General features: G+C 36.4%; 2 protein-coding genes across 3 annotated transcripts in view; one reads left to right on the top strand and one right to left on the bottom strand.

The window, feature by feature from the left end:
- Positions 1-4,646: 4,646 nt before the first annotated feature.
- Positions 4,647-7,488, top strand: LOC104234092 (large ribosomal subunit protein uL16-like). The gene is made up of 5 exons (XM_070162922.1): positions 4,647-4,656; positions 5,821-6,095; positions 6,295-6,461; positions 7,035-7,116; positions 7,350-7,488. Exons 1-5 carry the CDS (start codon positions 4,647-4,649, stop codon positions 7,416-7,418), a joined length of 603 nt encoding a protein of 200 aa, XP_070019023.1. The 3' UTR covers positions 7,419-7,488.
- A 927-nt stretch (positions 7,489-8,415) lies between these two features.
- Positions 8,416-18,901, bottom strand: part of LOC104234088 (bifunctional dethiobiotin synthetase/7,8-diamino-pelargonic acid aminotransferase, mitochondrial) — a 43,791-nt gene continuing 33,305 nt past the window's right edge. The window contains exons 7-16 of one of the 2 annotated variants that reach the window (XR_011403847.1): positions 15,870-15,964; positions 14,527-14,642; positions 14,308-14,454; positions 12,185-12,318; positions 11,957-12,088; positions 11,650-11,784; positions 10,813-10,925; positions 9,721-9,914; positions 8,680-8,755; positions 8,416-8,607 (exon numbers count right to left, since the gene is read on the bottom strand). Coding sequence is in view for 1 of the 2 variants with exons in the window: in XM_070162907.1 (XP_070019008.1) it covers positions 9,749-9,914; positions 10,813-10,925; positions 11,650-11,784; positions 11,957-12,088; positions 12,185-12,318; positions 14,308-14,454; positions 14,527-14,642; positions 15,870-15,964 (1,038 nt within the window). In the remaining variant the exon portion in view is untranslated. The remainder of the gene's footprint in view (positions 8,608-8,679; positions 8,756-9,720; positions 9,915-10,812; positions 10,926-11,649; positions 11,785-11,956; positions 12,089-12,184; positions 12,319-14,307; positions 14,455-14,526; positions 14,643-15,869; positions 15,965-18,901) is intronic. The other variant, XM_070162907.1, reaches the window with a different exon arrangement.

Below are 18,901 nucleotides of genomic sequence, written 5' to 3' on the forward strand. Positions count from 1 at the left end.
TTAGCCTAGTTTTCTTATAATAATCTGGCTGAAATTCGATTAACCTTCTGAGTTCAAATTTGTTTTCCGTTCATTATTTTGTCCCTTTTCTTCTTTCTTTTTCTCTTCTTTGTGAAAGCATATTCTCGGACTTCTTTAGTCCGTTAAATTTGGTTAATAGTATGGCTAATTTTTTGGTTTTGTCTTTCTGTTTAATCACCTAATTAATTTAATTAGGCCTATAACTTAGTTAATTTCCTGCTATGTGTTTAGGTTAATTAGTTTATTCACCCTTTTCTTTGTTTTGATTGCATTTTAAAAGGTTTTTCGGGTTTTATTTTGGGAAATTTTGATCAGTTTTTAAAATTGTGAATCTCTGATTGAATTTAATTGGGCCTAAAAATCAGAAGTCCAAGAGGGGAGGATTAAGCCGGGTTGACAGGCCCAGTTTTAGAACTTGGACACTGGGTCAGCATTGACCCATTTGGTTTCCTGCTGTAAAAAACAGGGGTATTGAGGGTTAATTTGGGGATTTAGGCTAGGGAATATATTTGTTAACTGAATAGGAAGCTCCCTAGAAGCTGGGGAGGGGTCTTCTCTGAAAATCTGATTCTAAATTAAGGATACTTGAGCAAAAACCAGAATTGGAAAAGGTTTTAAATGCAAAAATTGATCCCTTTAGGCTACCCTAGAACCTTGCCTATAAAGGCATCCTTACTTGAGGTTCAAGGAAGAGAAAAAAATAAGAGATAAAAAATCCTGAAAACAAAGATGGCCAGCTAAAACAAGAACACTGAATTCTTTGCTTTCTTTAGTCGAAAACTGCTCAAAAGTTGAGTTTTTATTCTGGTCTCCTAGCCTTCTTGCTTAGCTTTAACTTCTGAAAATCACAAATTCTTATCTGGGAAGGAATGGCTTAAGTTTTTGGGGTTGGAAAATCTGGTTGGAAGCTGTTTGGTTTCTGGGGTTACTGTTCCATTGCTGAGGATCAAAATTGGATTTTGTTGCTGTTGATTACTGCTTCCTCATTTCTTTTTGTTTCTGCTTATTTCCAGGTACATGTTTCTGAATTCACCTCATATGATGTTTGACTTGAAGTGTTAAATGAAATCTTGAGTTTAAAACATGGCCTCAACATGCTCGGATTCATTAGTTTAGTTTCAGTCTTTATAAGCTATATGGTTTTGAACTTAATTGATGCGTTGTATGTTCATTACAAGAGCTTTAGCTAGTTTGCATCTGGTATGAAGTTAGTTTCTAGCAAAGTACTCATAGCTAGATGTTGTTTTTGAGTCCTTGTTATTGTAGCTAATTTTGAACTGTTAAGAAAGGAAACTTGATGGAAATTTGATCATTAGCTAGATTTTATGTTAAGCATATTAGCTAGAGTATGTTGTATTAGATCTCTTACTTCTTTGCAACTCACTTAAATGTTGTAACATAGTGCTTTGTCCATGATTTCATGTTACTATATGAATATTGTCTATAGATTGAGCTATATTAGAGGCAAGATGTTATGAGAAGTAGCTGAATGTTTTATTTTAAAAGATAACTGTTGATTTAAAGTCATTTGGAATGAGGATTTAAGGTGGGGGAAATGGAATAGAGAGGAGCATATGCTGATACACGTATACTGAATTGGGAATCATGCTAATGTGTAGGTTATTGAATAATTTGCTCGTGTATGGAATTATAACAGCAGCTCTCAAAATGTTCAATTGAATGGTATTTAAATTTTATGTACTTGGATATTCTCAATAATTGATGGCTTGCTTGTTCACTACTGAAACTAAGTAAAGTACTGAGAGCTTATACGTTAGAATGGCCATTTGGAGCCCAGGGCCTCTTGATGCCCAAATTGATTTGGCACCATCCAGACTCGAACTCGAGTCCATTCCTGCCCAAATTCGGGCTCGTTTCAGGCCCAAGTCAGAGGACCATTGCTAATAGGACTTGGTTTATGTTTGTCGTGCGTAAGCCCGTTGTCCTTTCCGAATCAGTTACTTCAATTGGAGACTGTTGTTGTCCTAAATCGTCCTCGGAATAATTGGATCCTTTTTAAGCGCAAATCCTTCGATCATTATTTGAGCTTGAGCATCTCTCTTTAGAATAAAGTAGAAGTTTCCTTTAGTCTTTAATAAATTAATTAGGCCCATTAGTTAGTGGAGATGAGCCATATTAGATAATACAAATAGCTTATTGCCCTCCAAAACTAATTTTAGCAATCTTTTAATAGATTAGTCGAGGTGAGCCGTGCCAAATAAAATCTCAAATGCATGGCCCTCACTTAATTAATTTGAATCCTTAGAAATTGAGGCGCACCATTTAGTTGAATTTTCCATGGCCCTCGCAAAGTTGAAAGTGCGTAGTTGCTTTAGGCGCGTTATTTTAATAATTAATCTTCTTAAACTCGGGTGTGCATTTATGTGACCCAAATATAAATCTCAACAACGTTAGATAAATGTGTCGTGGACCGCGGGTGCATTTATGTGACGTGGTTCAAGACGTGTTTTAAATGACGTTACAATCTTCCTTAAAAATAATTAAAAGCGGCTAATAAGTTAAAATTGAACCATAGGCTAAAATATGTTCTAGAAACAGACAATAGGCCAATTATAACAGTTGAGCGACCGTGCTAGAACCACGGAATCCGGGAATGCCTAACACCTTCTCCCGGGTAAACGGAATTCCTTACCTGGATTTCTGTGTTCGTGGACTGTAAAACAGAGTCAATCTTTCCTCGATTCGGGATTTGAAACCGGTGACTTGGGACACCCTAAATTATCCCAAGTGGCAACTCTGAATCTTTAAATAAATCCCATGTCCATTGTCACTTTAAGTTGGAAAAAACTTCCTTATACCCTTCTGGGTGTGTAAAAAGGAGGTGTGACAATTACAGTGGAACACCTTTCAACAGAAGGTTCATATTTTAGGAGGTTGACAAATTAGTACTATTAGAAATATGACACTAAGTTTTAAACATGTTATCAAACATGAAAGAAGAAGCAGTGGAGAAACACACCAGTAAATAACTCCTTAAAGCTGAAAATCCAGTAAAATGAGAGAAAACAGAGATGGTCGAAGAAGTCGCCAGAGAGATTCGGGAACTTTCATATAGTGTTCTACAGATAACACACAGTTAAGTTAGACAGATATCAAAAATGGGTATCCACATGTTGGCCAGCAGCAGCAAGAGTCAGCGATTAAGGTTCAACGCAATAGACAATTTAAGCATAATAACGCATGAAATGACCAATTTACCCTCGTGAGGAAGCAAGCATGTTGACGGAGAGAGCACTAAGTTTTAAACATGTTATCAAACATGAAAGAAGCAGCAGTGGAGAAACACACCAGTAAATAACTCCTTGAAGCTGAAAACCTAATAAAATAAGAGAAAGCAGAAATGGTCGAAGAAGTCGCCAGAGAGATTCAGGAACTTTCATATAGTGTTCTACAGATAACACTCAGTTAAGTTAGACAGATATCAAAAATAGGTGTCCACGTGTTGGCCAGCAGCAACATGAGTCAGCGACAAGGTTCAACACAATAGACAATTTAAGCATAATAACGCATGAAATGACCAATTTACTCTCGTGAGGCAGCAAGCATGTTGACGGGGAGAGCACTAAGTTTTAAACATGTTATCAAATATGGAAAGAAGCAGCAGTGGAGAAACACACCAGTAAATAACTCCTTGAAGCTGAAAACCCAGTAAAATAAGAGAAAGCAGAAATGGTCGAAGAAGTCGCCAGAGAGATTCAGGAACTTTCATATAGTGTTCTACAGATAACACTCAGTTAAGTTAGACATATATCAAAAATGGATGTCCACGCGTTGGCCAGCAGCAGTAAGAGTCAGCGATTAAGGTTAAGCACAATAGACAATTTAAGCATAATAACGCATTAAATGACCAATTTACCCTCGTGAGGAAGCAAGCATGTTGACGGAGAGCTCTCTGCTATTCCCTCTTCCAATAAGTAGAATATTATTACTATTTGTTATAAATATATTATATTATAGATGTTCATTTAGTACTCTGTTATAAATAAACTTCCTGAAGAAGCTTATCCATATGAGATTCCGCGGTAAATATGTTTATCTATTTAGTACTCTATTGGAAATAAGCTTCCTGAAAAAGCTTATCACTTCGGTACCCGATTATGGATAAATATTACCCCCGGTAGAAGATTATCCATATCGGGTATAATAAGCTTATTCATTCAGTACTCCGTTATGGATAAACATTCCTTTTAGTAGAAGATTATCCATATCTGATATAATAGCAGCTTACACAGCAGCTTGCAGTAGCAGCTTACACAGCAGCTCCCTTTTTTCTATAAATAGAAGAGATTTCAGTTCATTATGTACATCACTTTGAATTCGAATAATATATCAGTTTCTCTCTATACTAGTGTTTACTCTACGATCTTTATTTTATAACACTATTTATCTTCTTCTTTTTTTTTGCTAAAAATACTATTTATCTTTTACCTTGTAAGGTTCTAAACAAAAACTGATAAATACAACAGAATGTTAAAAAAGGCGGTGGAAGAAATAATAATAAATATGGGATATATTCAACAATTTCATTTTGTTTTCTTGTTTATATATGAGCTTTAGCTTATTGCTGGAAGTTGAAGAAACAACAAACGTAACAATACTCTGCCATGGGAAGAAGTAAAGTTTTCTAAACCTCTTTTCTGTTCAGTAATGCCTATATTATGTATGTCTGAAATATTTTATTTTCTTCTATTAAAACTGGGATTAGGAACTTTTGTAGTGTCTTTTTTTCTTTTTCTTTTTATGCTAGTAATATCTAGTTGTCAAGTTTGGATTTTTGAAGATGGAGAAGGATATTAATATATTTTTTTGGGTGGGGAATTTGCATTTTCTTGGGTTAAAAGAGGAGGAGCTTTGGTTTTATTTTTTATTTTTTAATTCTTTTTGTCTCATTGATTCTGAATAACTGTATTCAAGAATGTTTATCTATTGAGTAGTGCATCACTTCCTATTTATTAGGTATCTCGTCACTTATAAATCCATAGATGTATAATCGAAATCATCATATGCGACTTATAAATTGGAATTTTTACATGCCTCTTATAATCCCAATCAGTAAATCATTAAATACTACTTACAAAACGCAATGCTCAAATACGACTTACTATATGTTTTTCTTTTCTTTTATGCTGTTATCTACTAGTCAAGTTTCGATTTGAAAAGTTGGAAAAGAATACATGGATGAACTTTTTTAAAAAAAAAATTCTTTTGGTTTTTTCTGTGCTCTTACTTTATCTTTGCTATCAAGTTTTGCTTTTCTTCTTGGTTTTATCTCTGGGATTCTGCATAACTCTAATCAAGAATGTTTCTACTGAAAATCTATTGTCTAGTGCATCACATGCCTATTTTTATTACGTAAGTATTTACTTTTTGTGGATTAGACTCCGGAGATATTGATAAGGGAATAAATGTTAGCAATATACTTTTTGCTATAAACTTGCACTTTTGACCTTTAACATAATGAAAATGGGAATAGTTCACTTCAAAATTTAAGTTGAAGCAAACAATTTGCCTGTGGCAAGGTGAAATTTAAAATTTTTGATATGTTGTATCAGTGGCGATGCCAGAATTTTTTTCAAGGGTGTTCAAATGAAAAAAAAATCCGACAAAGAGTATTCAATATATGTTATATACCTATAAAAACTAATATTTTACCTATATACTCAGTATAATTTTCCGACGAAGGGTGGTCAGTTGACCACCCTTTCAAGCATGTGGCTTCGCCCCTGTGTTGTATAATGGTTCCTTGCACGGTCACTGGATTTGTTTTTTTGGTTGTAGGACCTGCTAGGTGTTATCGTCAAATAAAGGGAAAGCCCTATCCAAAATCGCGGTATTGTCGTGGTGTGCCTGATCCTAAGATCAGGATTTACGACGTTGGTATGAAGAAAAAGGGGGTCGATGAGTTTCCTTGTTGTGTTCATTTGGTCAGTTGGAAGAAAGAAAATGTGTCTAGTGAGGCATTGGAAGCTGCACGTATCGCGTGCAATAAGTACATGTCAAAGAATGCAGGAAAGGATGCTTTTCACCTTAGGGTCAGAGCTCATCCTTACCATGTTCTGCAACAACAACAACAACAACCCAGTATAATCCCACTTACTGGGGTCTGGGGAGGGTAGTGTGTACGCAGACCTTACCCCTACCCTGGGGTAGAGAGGTTGTTTCCAAATAGACCCCCGACATTCTTCCCTCCAAGAACTTCCCACCTTGCTCTTGGGGAGACTCGAACTCACAACCTCTTGGTTGGAAGCGGAGGTTGTTTACCATGTTCTGCGCATAAACAAAATGTTGTCCTGTGCTGGAGGCCAGGTTCTGCTTTCTGTTAGGTGCAGGGATTCAAACAGTCATCACGCTCAAGAAGCTTTACGTCGTGCAAAGTTCAAGTTTCCTGGTCGGCAGAAAATTATTGTTAGCAGTAAATGGTATTGCTTTATATGTTTCTGATCTTTCTTATATTGTTGCATATGGTTGTCTAATTTAGCAGGCTCTCACTTATATGTTTCATAAAGAAATTAGCTTTTTTGTAGTTTTGCTTATTCGATTGGCTGCGTTAGTATCGACTTCATACTATCTATATATAGCATTTCAACTTCGTTTAAGCTGTGTTCCTCGTGATGTACTCGTGGAACGACTATAGTTAGTCGTAGAACAACTATTGGCATTCAATATCTAATCATGTCTTTTACAGAAATGTAGGGTAAGACTGCATATAATAGACCCTTTGGTCCAGCCCTTCCCTGAACCCCGCGCATAGCGGGAGCTTAGTGCACTGAGCTGCCTTTATCTCAGTAGCTGTATTTCATGTTTTTCTTAGTCTTCTACCGCAATTGCAACAGCATAGTCTGTGTAAAGTATCAAAATTTTCCAATTTGAAGCTTTGTATTAATACTCCGAGAAGAGACATAATTATGAAAAATCTAGGCACTCTTCTCCTTTTTAGTATGTATTCTTATTGATATGGTGCTTATATTAATACACATTCTCTTGGATTTCAGGGGGTTCACATCTTTCAAACGTACCGATTACCTGAAATGGAAAGCCGAGAAAAGGATCGTGCCGGACGGCGTCAACGCTAAGGTTCGACGTTCAGTTCTGTTATTCGTATACAGAATTTTAAACCAACATCTCAAGTTAGCTACATAATTTTGTGTTTGTACCTTGTCTGGGATCATATTTGTGTCTCACCGATGGTTACTATATATGTCCTTGGCTTTTTTAGCTTTAGGCATGTCTGATTTCCTAAAGACTTAAATAACATGAAATAATTCTTGGGTAGATATATAGCTGATTCCGTACTTGTTGTCTTGCAGCTTCTTGGGTGCCATGGACCTTTAGCTGCCAGAGAACCAGGACGAGCATTTTTACCTGGGACTGTTTGAAACTTATCATGATTCATGTGATACGTCGAGACGAAGGGTACTGAGTATATCATGTGTTATTTAGTAGATAGTGTAGTTTAGCTCTGTAGAAAATATACAACAACAACAACAACGACGACCCAGTATAATCCCACAAGTGAGGTCTGGGGAGGGTAATATGTACGCAAACCTTACCCCTTAGGGGTAGGGAGGCTGTTTCCAGGAGACCCTCGGCTCAAAAAAGCAATAGGAGATGATATATTAGTACCATAAAAATGCATAATAAAAATAACAACAATATATAAGAGAGATAAAATACAGAATACGAAATACGAAATACGAAATAGATGGTTGGTATAGTACAACTAGAAGGTAAAGCCCTGCATCAATAGACGACCAATGACATTCCTAGTCTAACTCCTAACTGGATAGTCTCACTCTATTGTGCTGTAGAAATATTCACACTCTCCCCTAACCTACAACCTTAATGTTCGACCTCCACAATTCCCTATCAAGGGCCATGTCCTCAGCAGAAAATATAATATACTGAAATTGGTGAATATCTTCCCATCAAACAGATCTTCAGCAGATCAGTTAGAGTATTTTAGGATGGTTTCTTCAGCTATGTATTTCTTGGCCTTTGGTGCATGTTTAGGGGTGTTTCTTAGTCTGTTTCTTTGAGGGATATTGTTGGTGGTTTCTGTATATTCGTGTTAATTATACAGCTATTAGTAGTGTAATATCTCTTGAGTTATAATATAGGAGCATTATCACATTTAGCCCCCCAGAAACTATTTACATTCAGTATCCGAAAAAGTGTATAAAATTTGTATATGACATACACACATTTTTTCGGTTATTATATAATATATGGAAGCATGAGTTATGACGATATTATTTTTTCCTAGTCGTAAATTTATTATATATTTGAGCCTGGTGTCCCTTGACAGAAATCTGTAGATGATTGTTTTTTCCTTTACATATGGCACAAGTTATTAGTTTTGTTGCATAATTGAAGTTAATTTAATATGCGATGCTGGAAATAAAGAAATCCTTAAAATTCAGAGTTGGTTGGTGTCAAGTATAGTTCTCATCATAATTCTAATCTCTGAATGTAACTACAAAATTACAGACACTAAGCTCTAGTCCTGTAAAATGCTTTATTTTCCCCACCTTCAACACATTGAACTTCACAGTTTTTGCCACAAGCCTGCGACAAAGCCAAAATATGTTTTTAAAGTTAAAAAAGAAAGAAAATAATAACACAAGTTTTGATTTTAACCTGCAGTGTCCAATCTCCTTCCGCACAGAAGTAGGGTGATATGTGAACTAGTACATTTGAATGCCTCTTCTCTAATCTACAATATTTCAGGTCAAAAAATTTCTACTGAAGCAGCTAACAAGATGTCATGATTCAGAAACAATATGGTTTGTGTGTTTTGTTGTATCAGGAGACAATATAGATGGAACAGTAAGGAAGAGGAGAAACGGCAGATAGACCTTGAATGCAAAGGCCACAAATGGCAGATAAGTGATAACTAAATACTGGAAAGTCTGAATCAAATCCTTACACCAATGCGGTTCATTTGAACGAATAATGATACGACAAAAAACAAGTTTCCTTCGAGGCGTTGAAAATTCGTGAAATGGGTTTTTGAGTGGTTTCGGAATGGGCGAATTTATTCAAAGACTTGGTGAATTTCCTCCATTTCCTATCAATCCTACTCAGATTAATATGTTTGGTGAGATGCCCCTTTGGTAGAAGAAAAATTTTCTTAGATTGGCTTCTCTGTAAAGTTCCCTTTATGTTTAAAAATGTAGAGCTGTAATAGGTTATTATAAAAGGAGGATGTCCAATCAAATTCTCAGATTTCTAGATTTCTACTGACAATAAGAAGTCAAAACTCTAGGTCTAGGTGAAACAAAACAATCAACAAGTGGTAGTTATGCCGGGTATGGCTAAGTTAGTCTTCCCCCTGGTCGGAGAGGCAAAGAATGCTAAATCCGAAAGAAGATGACTTTTTTCAGTCAACATTCTCTATTTGTTTCGGTAATAATTAGGGCTTTCGGGCCTTTCTTAGTTCTTTGCTGCATACGTTTTCTATTTTTAGGAGTTGATTGAAAGATCGCGCCAGAATGGATCCTGCTTTTATTTTTTTATTGATATGTTTCACTCTAGCTTATGAAAAAAGACTAAGAACAAGAAGAAAAGGAGTGACAATTTGTAACCCTGAGCTCCAAGTTACAGGGTCTAGAAGGCAAGAAGCAGGCTGAATAGATTTCAAGATGGCTAGTAAACCATTAAAGACAGCAGAAGGATTACCATCTAGTCTTGACGTAGATTCACTGGTTTAGAGCTCTTCAAGTCTTCTATACACCTTGTTTAGTAAGTTGCTGCAACTCTCAGGAGATGTACAAGGCCCACACATGAGATAAATGACATTGCCAAGAGGCCTCATATAGATGCCATCTTCACGGAGCTTCTGAATGAGAGATCTGGCATACAGTGAAGCATACCTGCATGTTTTGAGAAAAAATGAGCTTCAGAAGTATCAAAATTGGAAACACGGAATGAAGACTTGGAGATAAGAACAAGCCAAAATATTATATGCAAAGATGTTTGAACAGAAATAAAATTTGCAAATCAGTGTTAACTTTGTTCAACTTGAAATAGAGAATTTGAAGTTGAAAAACTAGTTTGAGGAGAATTTTAAGTGATGTTTTCACTCCCAGAACTTCAATTTTTTTTTTTTTAAATGAATTCAAGTCCAAAGACAAACTCTCCAAATACTCTTTTGCAACTTCAAATACTCGTTTTTTCCTTCAACCAAATGTTGTCCAAATGGGGCCTTAATCCTTTGGGTACTTCAGGGTTAAAAGGAAAAGAAGTCCCACATGTAAGTTTTGCCGGCTATTGTCCAATGAATTACACATGTCAAAAAGCACTCTTATACCTGGTTGAATTCATGAAATAAGCTTATATATGATTCTTAGGAGGAGCTCTTTATTTTATGTTTTTTAATGAAGCAAAAGTTTCATTGCCTAGCATCAAGTCAATGCAAAAATACAGTACAAGGATATTATAATTGAGCTCACAAAAAAGGAAAATTAGCTCCTTAATTAAGTGGAGCTCTTTATTACAGCTTTCATATGTGTGTTTTTTTTTGAGAATGGTAACATTTGTATTACTAAAAATGCACTGAGGCAGTGCATAACCACATGTACAGGGAATAGTAGACCAATCTTGATCTACCTAATTACAAAAAGCCTAACATGTCTACCAGAGATTCTGCACTTTAATATGGTATTTAAGGTAAGCATTAAGATTTTACATGTAAATAATTGGTGCATTGTCAATGAGAACTAATACAGAAGTCAGAACTATTAATTTACGAGAAAACAACAGACCGCATACCCCGCGTTAGAGCCTTCTGCTCGAAGTTCCAATGCACATAGAGTCCCCAACACTACCACTCTATGCACTGCTGGAAGTAAGGAAATCTGTCTCACCAAGTCTGAATCCCACAGCTGCAAACACCGAAGAAATGATGGAAAGGAGAGTGGGAGAACAAGCAACATGATCAAAAGCAAGATGTTGGGAATTCATCCTTTATAACAGGTCCCTTACAAATTATTTACAAGGTCACCTAGTGCAACTGTACTATCTTTCCTCATTTTTTGTTCAAATTTAATCGGTGGATAATAGTAGAAATTGGATGAATGTGATGACTGGATACTTTCTAGTACAGTTGTATGGAAGTATCCAGTATGGGTACATCAGGTTTCTTGCTAAATATTTGTGTGTTTTTATGAAGAATCTGCACGGAGTACCCACACCTTATCAAGCCCAGATGATACAGGTACGTCATGGCATATGAAGGATCCGTGTAACATGGTGAAACCTATATGGTGATTTTTAAAGTCAATCAAAGTCGCACTTGGTGCTATAATGTATGCTACTAATATTCTGGACTAGTATGCTTTCTCAGCTTTGATGGCTCCAATTATTTGTGCAAAGAGGTTTTTATTCATCTAAGGACATTGTGCTGAATAGACAGAAACAAGGATATTTACATGTTTCCCTCAAAACAGCCTAGGAGAGAAGAAAACTGTTATTAGGAAATTTTCACAAGTGAAACTGTTTTAGGGAACAGCAAGTGAATGAATACTTAATTATCGTTCTATCAACAATGTGCATAATCCCAGTGACTAAAGTACAAAAATATTTATCACTCACTGAATTTTCACATACCTCCCTGAGCATCACGGCTTCAGATGTCAAATTAGGATTTGTTTTGGAGTCCTTAAACCATTTGATTGACTTTACAGCTGCGGTACAACCAATTGCATGTGCAGTGTAAGAGTGACCATGCAAGAGAGCCTGGAGCTGAAGCAAAGGAATGAGGTTACACCACCAATCATATGATCTTAGTTTTGTTTGAGAGCTTGAATTGGGCTTAACCACTGATGGTTTTTGCTCATGAAAAGCAAATACTTGACAAGCCTATTAGAACAAAAAGAATACGTGACATATAGACAGTAAACACTGATAGATATACCTTTGAATCTCCAACAAATGCTTCAAATACAGCTTCTGATGCTAAAGTGACAGCCAAGGGCACAATGCCACCAGTCATCAACTTGGCATAGCAGGCTATATCTGGCTTACAGAAGATAAACTCCGTGGCAGACTGAAAAAGCAAAAGATACAAAATGAAATTCCTCAACCAGAGAAATGATGCATCAAGTAATCTGGCAAGAACCGCAAAGTGATTTAGCAAACAAACCTCTGCTCCCAGACGCCAGAATCCCGTAAAAACCTCATCGAAAATAACAGGAATCTTTTGACTTCTGCATTCTTTAACAAGTACTCTCTGAAATAGTGGATCGACCATTTCCATTCCTCCAGCACCTTGTATCACTGTAAATAATTGCAAGTAAAAGGAATCGTCATAGAAAGTAAAAGAATCATTACGAATAGTGTGGAATAAACTCAATAATTATGTCATTAATTGACATTCAAGAAAGTCATTAAGAATATCATACACCTATGTTGCTCGAACTCGGGTCCGGGTGCAGATCTAGAGGTCGGATACTTTTTTTTTTGAGATGGTAACAATTTTTATATTCAGAAGCACAAAGGCTGTGTTGGCCATAATTACAGAGAAATGGACCAAAATATACAACAAAAATTCCTATCTTCTTACAGAGTCCCTAGAACATCTATTAAAGCTACTGTGTCCACTGTGTATTCTTGTTTACACCAAAAATGAAATAATGGTAGGCAGTTCATTTTTATCTTCTGAATTGAGCTGGCATTGTCTTCAAAACATCTTGAAATTCTCTCTTTCCAGATAGTCCACCATATGAAGGCAGGAATCAGATCCCAACTATTCTTCTCACTTGCACTTCTTCTCACCTTATTCCAGCATGACAGCAGGTCCTTGGTGCTTTGGCATGACCCAGTGTATCCCTGTTAGAGCTAGGAATATGTTCCAAATTTGAGACCAATCATATTCCTGTTAGAGTATCCGACCACTTCTTTAGTATTTTTGTCACCCTCTTTCAACCACAAGGCTCTGGACCTTTGTCTCCAAGCTATCTCCTCATTTTTTGCAACCTCTTCAAATGCCATGAATAGGTTTGCTTTCAGTAAAACTTTCCTCTTCATTCAAATTTCTCTGCTCCTGAATTATGTCCAAATCTGAGATCTGGTTAAGGATATTGTACTTGGTGGCCTCCAGATTCCCATGCTTAGTTAGATTCCATTCCTTTAATTTTCCTTTCAGAGCTTTCAATTTGCTTGCCAAGATGTAATCTTGTCTACCTACAATTACAAAAGAATCCCGCCATGTCTTCACTTGATCATTAAAACCCTCTACACCTAGCCACCAGTTTTCAAACTTGAAATACGATTTGTTGTATTCCCAGTCACCACATTGCAAGGAGAGGAAAATGATCTGAATCTACCCTCTGTTGGATAGACTGCTTAATACTCCTGAATTCATCATTCCAACTTGTGGAGATGAGGAATCTATCAATCCTTGAAGAAAAATTTTGAGTGCCCCCCTCCCCCCCCCCCAAGTTCCTTCTGTACATGCCTCCAATTAAAGAAAGGTCTACCAATTCCATGTCATCAATGAAATTTGAGAAATCAATCATATCTCTAGAGGTCGGATACTTCATCACATAAATTTAGGATTGGAGGGTATGGATCTGACTGAGGATAGGGGGCTGGGATACAACCAATAAATGTATATTACAACATATAAAGTATATATCTCTATTAGTTAAAGTGATTAAACTACAACTAATACAACTTTATTCTTTATAAACACCAATATTTTATTCATAAGATATCTCGCATAATAGAAAATCATTCTCATTCTTTATATAACTATATATTTTTTTTTTATATATATATAATGACACAAACCCAAAAAATCAAACCAAATACCCAATCAATCTATATTCTCTATCACAGAATGTTGTCAAAGTACCCAAGGTAAGTTGACCAAATCCGATACGGATCCTACACCCACACCTATGCCGTGTCGACACGGGTGCGGCAACGATTTTGAAGAGTCCGTGTAATATATTATTTAAGATATATCTCATAATAACACAAAATTCCATGAATTAGAAAATTTTGTTGTCTCATAATAATTCCCTCACTTCCAGGGGGGTTATAACATTCCTCATTCTGTTTGGCCTCCAACTGGCTCATCAACTAATAGGTGAGGCGGGAAGGGCAAATCATATATATACAATAAAGAGTATGGAAGAGAAAGAATCGAAAAAAGTAAATGCCTCTAGAATTACGTATGCATGAACCATGAGCAAGTAGGAAAGAAAAATGGTGGGGAAAAGAGGACCAAAAATAAACTTGTGCTTATGGATAAAGTCTTGCCTGGTTCTATAATCAATGCCCCAGTCTGAGTAGATCCGCTTGAGTCCATAAGTAGCTGTAATGCTTGCCGTATATACGAATGATATATCTCAGAAAGATTTGAATTGTCACGACTTTCCTTGAATATGTTCTCACGCAAACTGAAAGCTGATGAAGAAACCAATTGTTGTAGTATTGAAATTGGAATAAGAATAACATCACAAGTTATGCTTCACTTACTCAAATCTTCAATATTGGGTTTTTGAGTTTCAATCTCCTGAGGAAGGCTAAGTTTCCAGACACCATCACACATGGCAACTGTTGGCGGATCTAAAAAATGACCTCTTCCCTTATACCTGCAAATTCACAATATGCTCAATACTTACCTATGGAGGAAAAAATGGTAAAGAAATGGTGTTCACCCTAACTGGCAAGATATACACAATCTTGACATCGAGTGTTTGAGTTCGAAAAAGAATAAATCACTGAAGTTTCCTTGTGCAGAATAGAACTCAAGAAGATTCACAGTTCGACAACATTAGGCATAAAGTGTTTCTTTCACAACTATAAACACTGGGAGAGAGTACAACGTACAAGTTCTCTTTTTAATTTCATATACTAATCTCACAGAAGTATCCAAATACTCACAAGAAATCAGGATGATAATTATGAACTTCACATAGCTCTTGGTTTTGGCACTTTATCATGAGCAACAAATGACTTCAAGGGGATCATGTCAGACATGTAGACAGTACTATGAACATCTTTCAAGGTCAAGAAATAATGAAATATCAAATCAATATTCAGTAGATTTGTGATGATTAGAATTAGAGAGCTGCATGTAACAAGAGCTATTCAGAATTAAGTGGATCTTTTGACTCCATATCTACAATTTATATCATATAACATTTGGCTTATCAAAGAAAACTATAAGTGGGTGAAAAAACATTGACGTGAACCATATCTTCCTTCACGGGCAGGAATTGTATCACCCCTGGTGCATAGTACGAAATCCTTTTAGAGTCAACTGGGTGATACCGGCCAGTCAAAAGTATGTTTCCTATTTGGGCATTTTATAGGAAATGAGGCGAGGCAAGACAGGGCATGGAAGTGGCTCTCTTGAGCTCATCTGGGCTATACGAAAAGAAAAACTGAAGAGCTTTGTAGGGGTGGAAAACACTTGTGTACAGATGATCAATTTCTCTTCATAGAGAATCATACTTGTGTGTGAGACACACACTTAAAAACAAGATTATAGCAAGATCATCTATTACTTCATCAAAAAAAAAATGATATAAAGACAATTAAAGATAAAATATAAGTACCATCAATAAATGCATGATTTATATAAATGAAAAAGAAGCCCAAAAGAAAAGAGCTCCATTTTTCTAGAGCCTCGATTATCATGCAGAAAGATTGTCACCCACAAAAATTATTAACTTATCCTCTTTAGTTATGGACCAATGATATCTAATGGCAATGAAAATTTGACCTCCCAAAAGAAAAAAAAAAATGCTTTTACATCGATGAGAATTCACCCCCAAAAGAAATAATTAAATGCTTTCACAAAGATAAGGCCATACCATGGTTGCTGGTAAAATCCAGTATAAGGTGATGGTGCCTGTGCTTCCATAGCACCCAAAGTGTCGCCATGGTAAGATCCTCTGAGGGCTAAAACCTGGTTGATGACAGAAAGCTCCATATATAAAGTAGCATTTTCCAGTGCATATGGTTGCTATTACTTATTGTTGCAATCAAATTTGTGAAAATGAGGATACTTTCATTTATTGACAACTTTGGGTGCGTTTGGTATGAAGGAAAATGTTTTCTTTCCGGAAAATATTTTCTAGTGTTTGGTTAGAGAGTAGAAAATATTTTTTAGGAAAATAATTTTTATGCTACTCTCCTCACCCCCCCCCTTCCCCAAGTGCCTATGTTTCCTGTGCTCTCCTCCCCCAAATGCCCAACATTTTCATGACTCTATTTTCTTTTAGAATTTAATTATTGTTCTAAAAATTTACACTAAACCCAAAGGAACTAATGTGTTACTTTAGTTTATCACACAAAAACAACGTTGAAATTTGTGCTCCGTAACTAAAAAAACACTCTTTTTTTGGTTGAAAAAGAAAGTACTATTTCTACAACATGAAAATAAAGTACTCATTTTGTTGAAATGAAAGAAAACAGTTACTACATCATTTAGTTGAAATGAAAGAAAATATTTTTCTTACATCATGAAAAGAAAGTACTTTTTCTGCTAAAATGAAAAAAAAAACTAATATCGTGAAAAGAAAATACTCTGGAAAAAAAAACTCTATCTATAACATAAAAAGAAAGTACTATTGGGGTGGGGGAGGGGTAGGTAGGGATGGGGCGAGGGTGGGTTGGTAGGGGTTGGTGAGGATGGGGAACGGGGAAAAGTTTGGAAAAGAGTTTGGAAAATATTTTCCCTTCTTTTGATAAGGAAACATTTTCCTCCAATTGGAGAAAAATGAGTTCATGAAGAAAATGTTTTCCAAAACATTAAGCCAATCAAACAGTCTATAGGGAAGAAAATATTTTCCAAAACATTTAAATGCTGGTCCAATGAAAGATGATAATTCCAAATATCTTAGGTATTTTCTAGCCAATGACTCCGACAACTTATTCAAGAGCTTTCCAACCGATTGCTGCTTCCAAACCTAAGAAGGCGGAACTCGCCAAAAAAACTATAATAGAAAAAATTGTTCTTGTCGGAAGAGTAGCATCGTAAATTTAAAATATTTCTATATGGTCTTTTCCTAATCCTTAGCTTCTAGCTGTTAAAAAGTGAAAATTGTTGTTTCAGTATGGAATGAATGAGATCCCTTCATCTTAATTAGATGTCTCGAACTTGTAACCTAGGATTGGACGTGATTGGAAGTGCTTCCTCTTTAGTAGGCCATAATTGACGCGAATTCAGACTAATCGAACTAATGTTTTCGAATATCGATGAATGCATAAAGCAAAAAAAAGTGTTGACTCAAAAGTCAAAACTCATGTTATCTTGTATTAAAAAAATTTATTGATACATCTTGTTCCCTTGAAATAATTTAGGATGGTAAATAGAACACTAAACTTTTGCATGTAATATATTAGGGTGGTGGGAGAGGAGTGATCCTATCTTAGAATAATGCTTTTTTGTTGAGGGTGGAAATTTGAAACTTTAGAATATTGATTTGAATATAACAAGGTGACGAAAACTAAATGGACAAGTATATATCTAAGGAAACCAATCAAAATCCAAAAATTAGAGCATGATAAAGTTAAACCATCTCTTTGGCTCTCTTAAAGTCACAAAGTTTGTAAAGTGGTGGCTCAAAGGTATGTTCTGTCACCATTTTACATTTTAGTACATAAAGATAGTATCAATATTCCTTAATTCTTCAACTAGAACAATTCCTATCTTTTAATCTTTCTTTCCCTAGTCAAGCGAGCAAGAAATCGGATATCAAAAGGAAGAGTCCCAATGTCTTCAGCAAGCAGTCTCCTCATTATCGATCCTGAGGATAATGGTACACTCGTTGTGTCACAGCCTAAATCGGGCACTGCTGAAGAAAACAAAAGGTTGCGTCTCCGCATATTGAAAATGTGGGACGCCTGGTCCAATGGTAGAGAACTACCAAGTACAATCCCTGAATTTCCCGAGCTGATCCCCACGACGGGACGGGTGGAATCACCAACATCCCCATGACCAACCCATTTGTCCCGTTTGAGTACCCTACTATGTCATCCGACTTTACCGGTATGTCTTCTGAGGTCCGCCCCCAGGCACCATTTTCAGGGGTACCTTCAACGTTGTTCACCGCACCACCATGGCACAACCAACCGTGCCCAGGCCATGCTTTGAGCCTTCAACATTCACCTTCCAGGGCACGCAATTTCAGCCAGACATAACTCGTGTTACTCGAGACTCATACGCTCAACAGATCCCTACGATGGGGATTGCCTACATATCATGATACCGCATGCAAAATGATGGGGATTGCCTACGTATCATGACAGAGCATGAATCGGACCATTACGTAGTTTAGGGGAATAAATGCAAAATGAAAGTAAAGAAATTTTTTTGGGGGTTTTCAATATTTCATTAATAAAAATCTTTTTGGTTTTTCTGTTACAAGGACTCGAAGATATTGATGACGAAGAAAAGGGAAACATACAGACTCAAAACAAAACAACAAACAGACTCGACATGGATGAAAGGACAAACAGACTCGAGAAAAAGTAAAATACATACTCAAAAGCTGAAAAATCAAGAATACAAAAGGGCCTCAAATGTTATTCCTGAGGCACGCGGGACATCAGCCGGTCTTGGCGCGCGCCTGCGTGCAATCTCTTCCTGAAGGAGCTCTAGATCGGCCATCACCTGGCGAGTGAAGGACAATACTGAAGCAAAAAACATAGAACTGGTCATACCCCCACATTCATTGCATTTCATTGCAGCGTAATCGGCTATTTCTTTGATTCTCATTTTAATGGCACCCTTTTCTTGTAGCAAGCGTCCAATTTGCTGTGCACGGGCTTCCAATTGGTAAATCAGTGCATAACAATGTTTTTTTTCTGTTTTGAAGTCCTTTGTCTGCTGAACCATTTC

This window comes from Nicotiana sylvestris, chromosome 11 (assembly GCF_000393655.2).
Source record: "Nicotiana sylvestris chromosome 11, ASM39365v2, whole genome shotgun sequence".
In the NCBI taxonomy this organism is placed as follows: domain Eukaryota; kingdom Viridiplantae; phylum Streptophyta; class Magnoliopsida; order Solanales; family Solanaceae; genus Nicotiana; species Nicotiana sylvestris.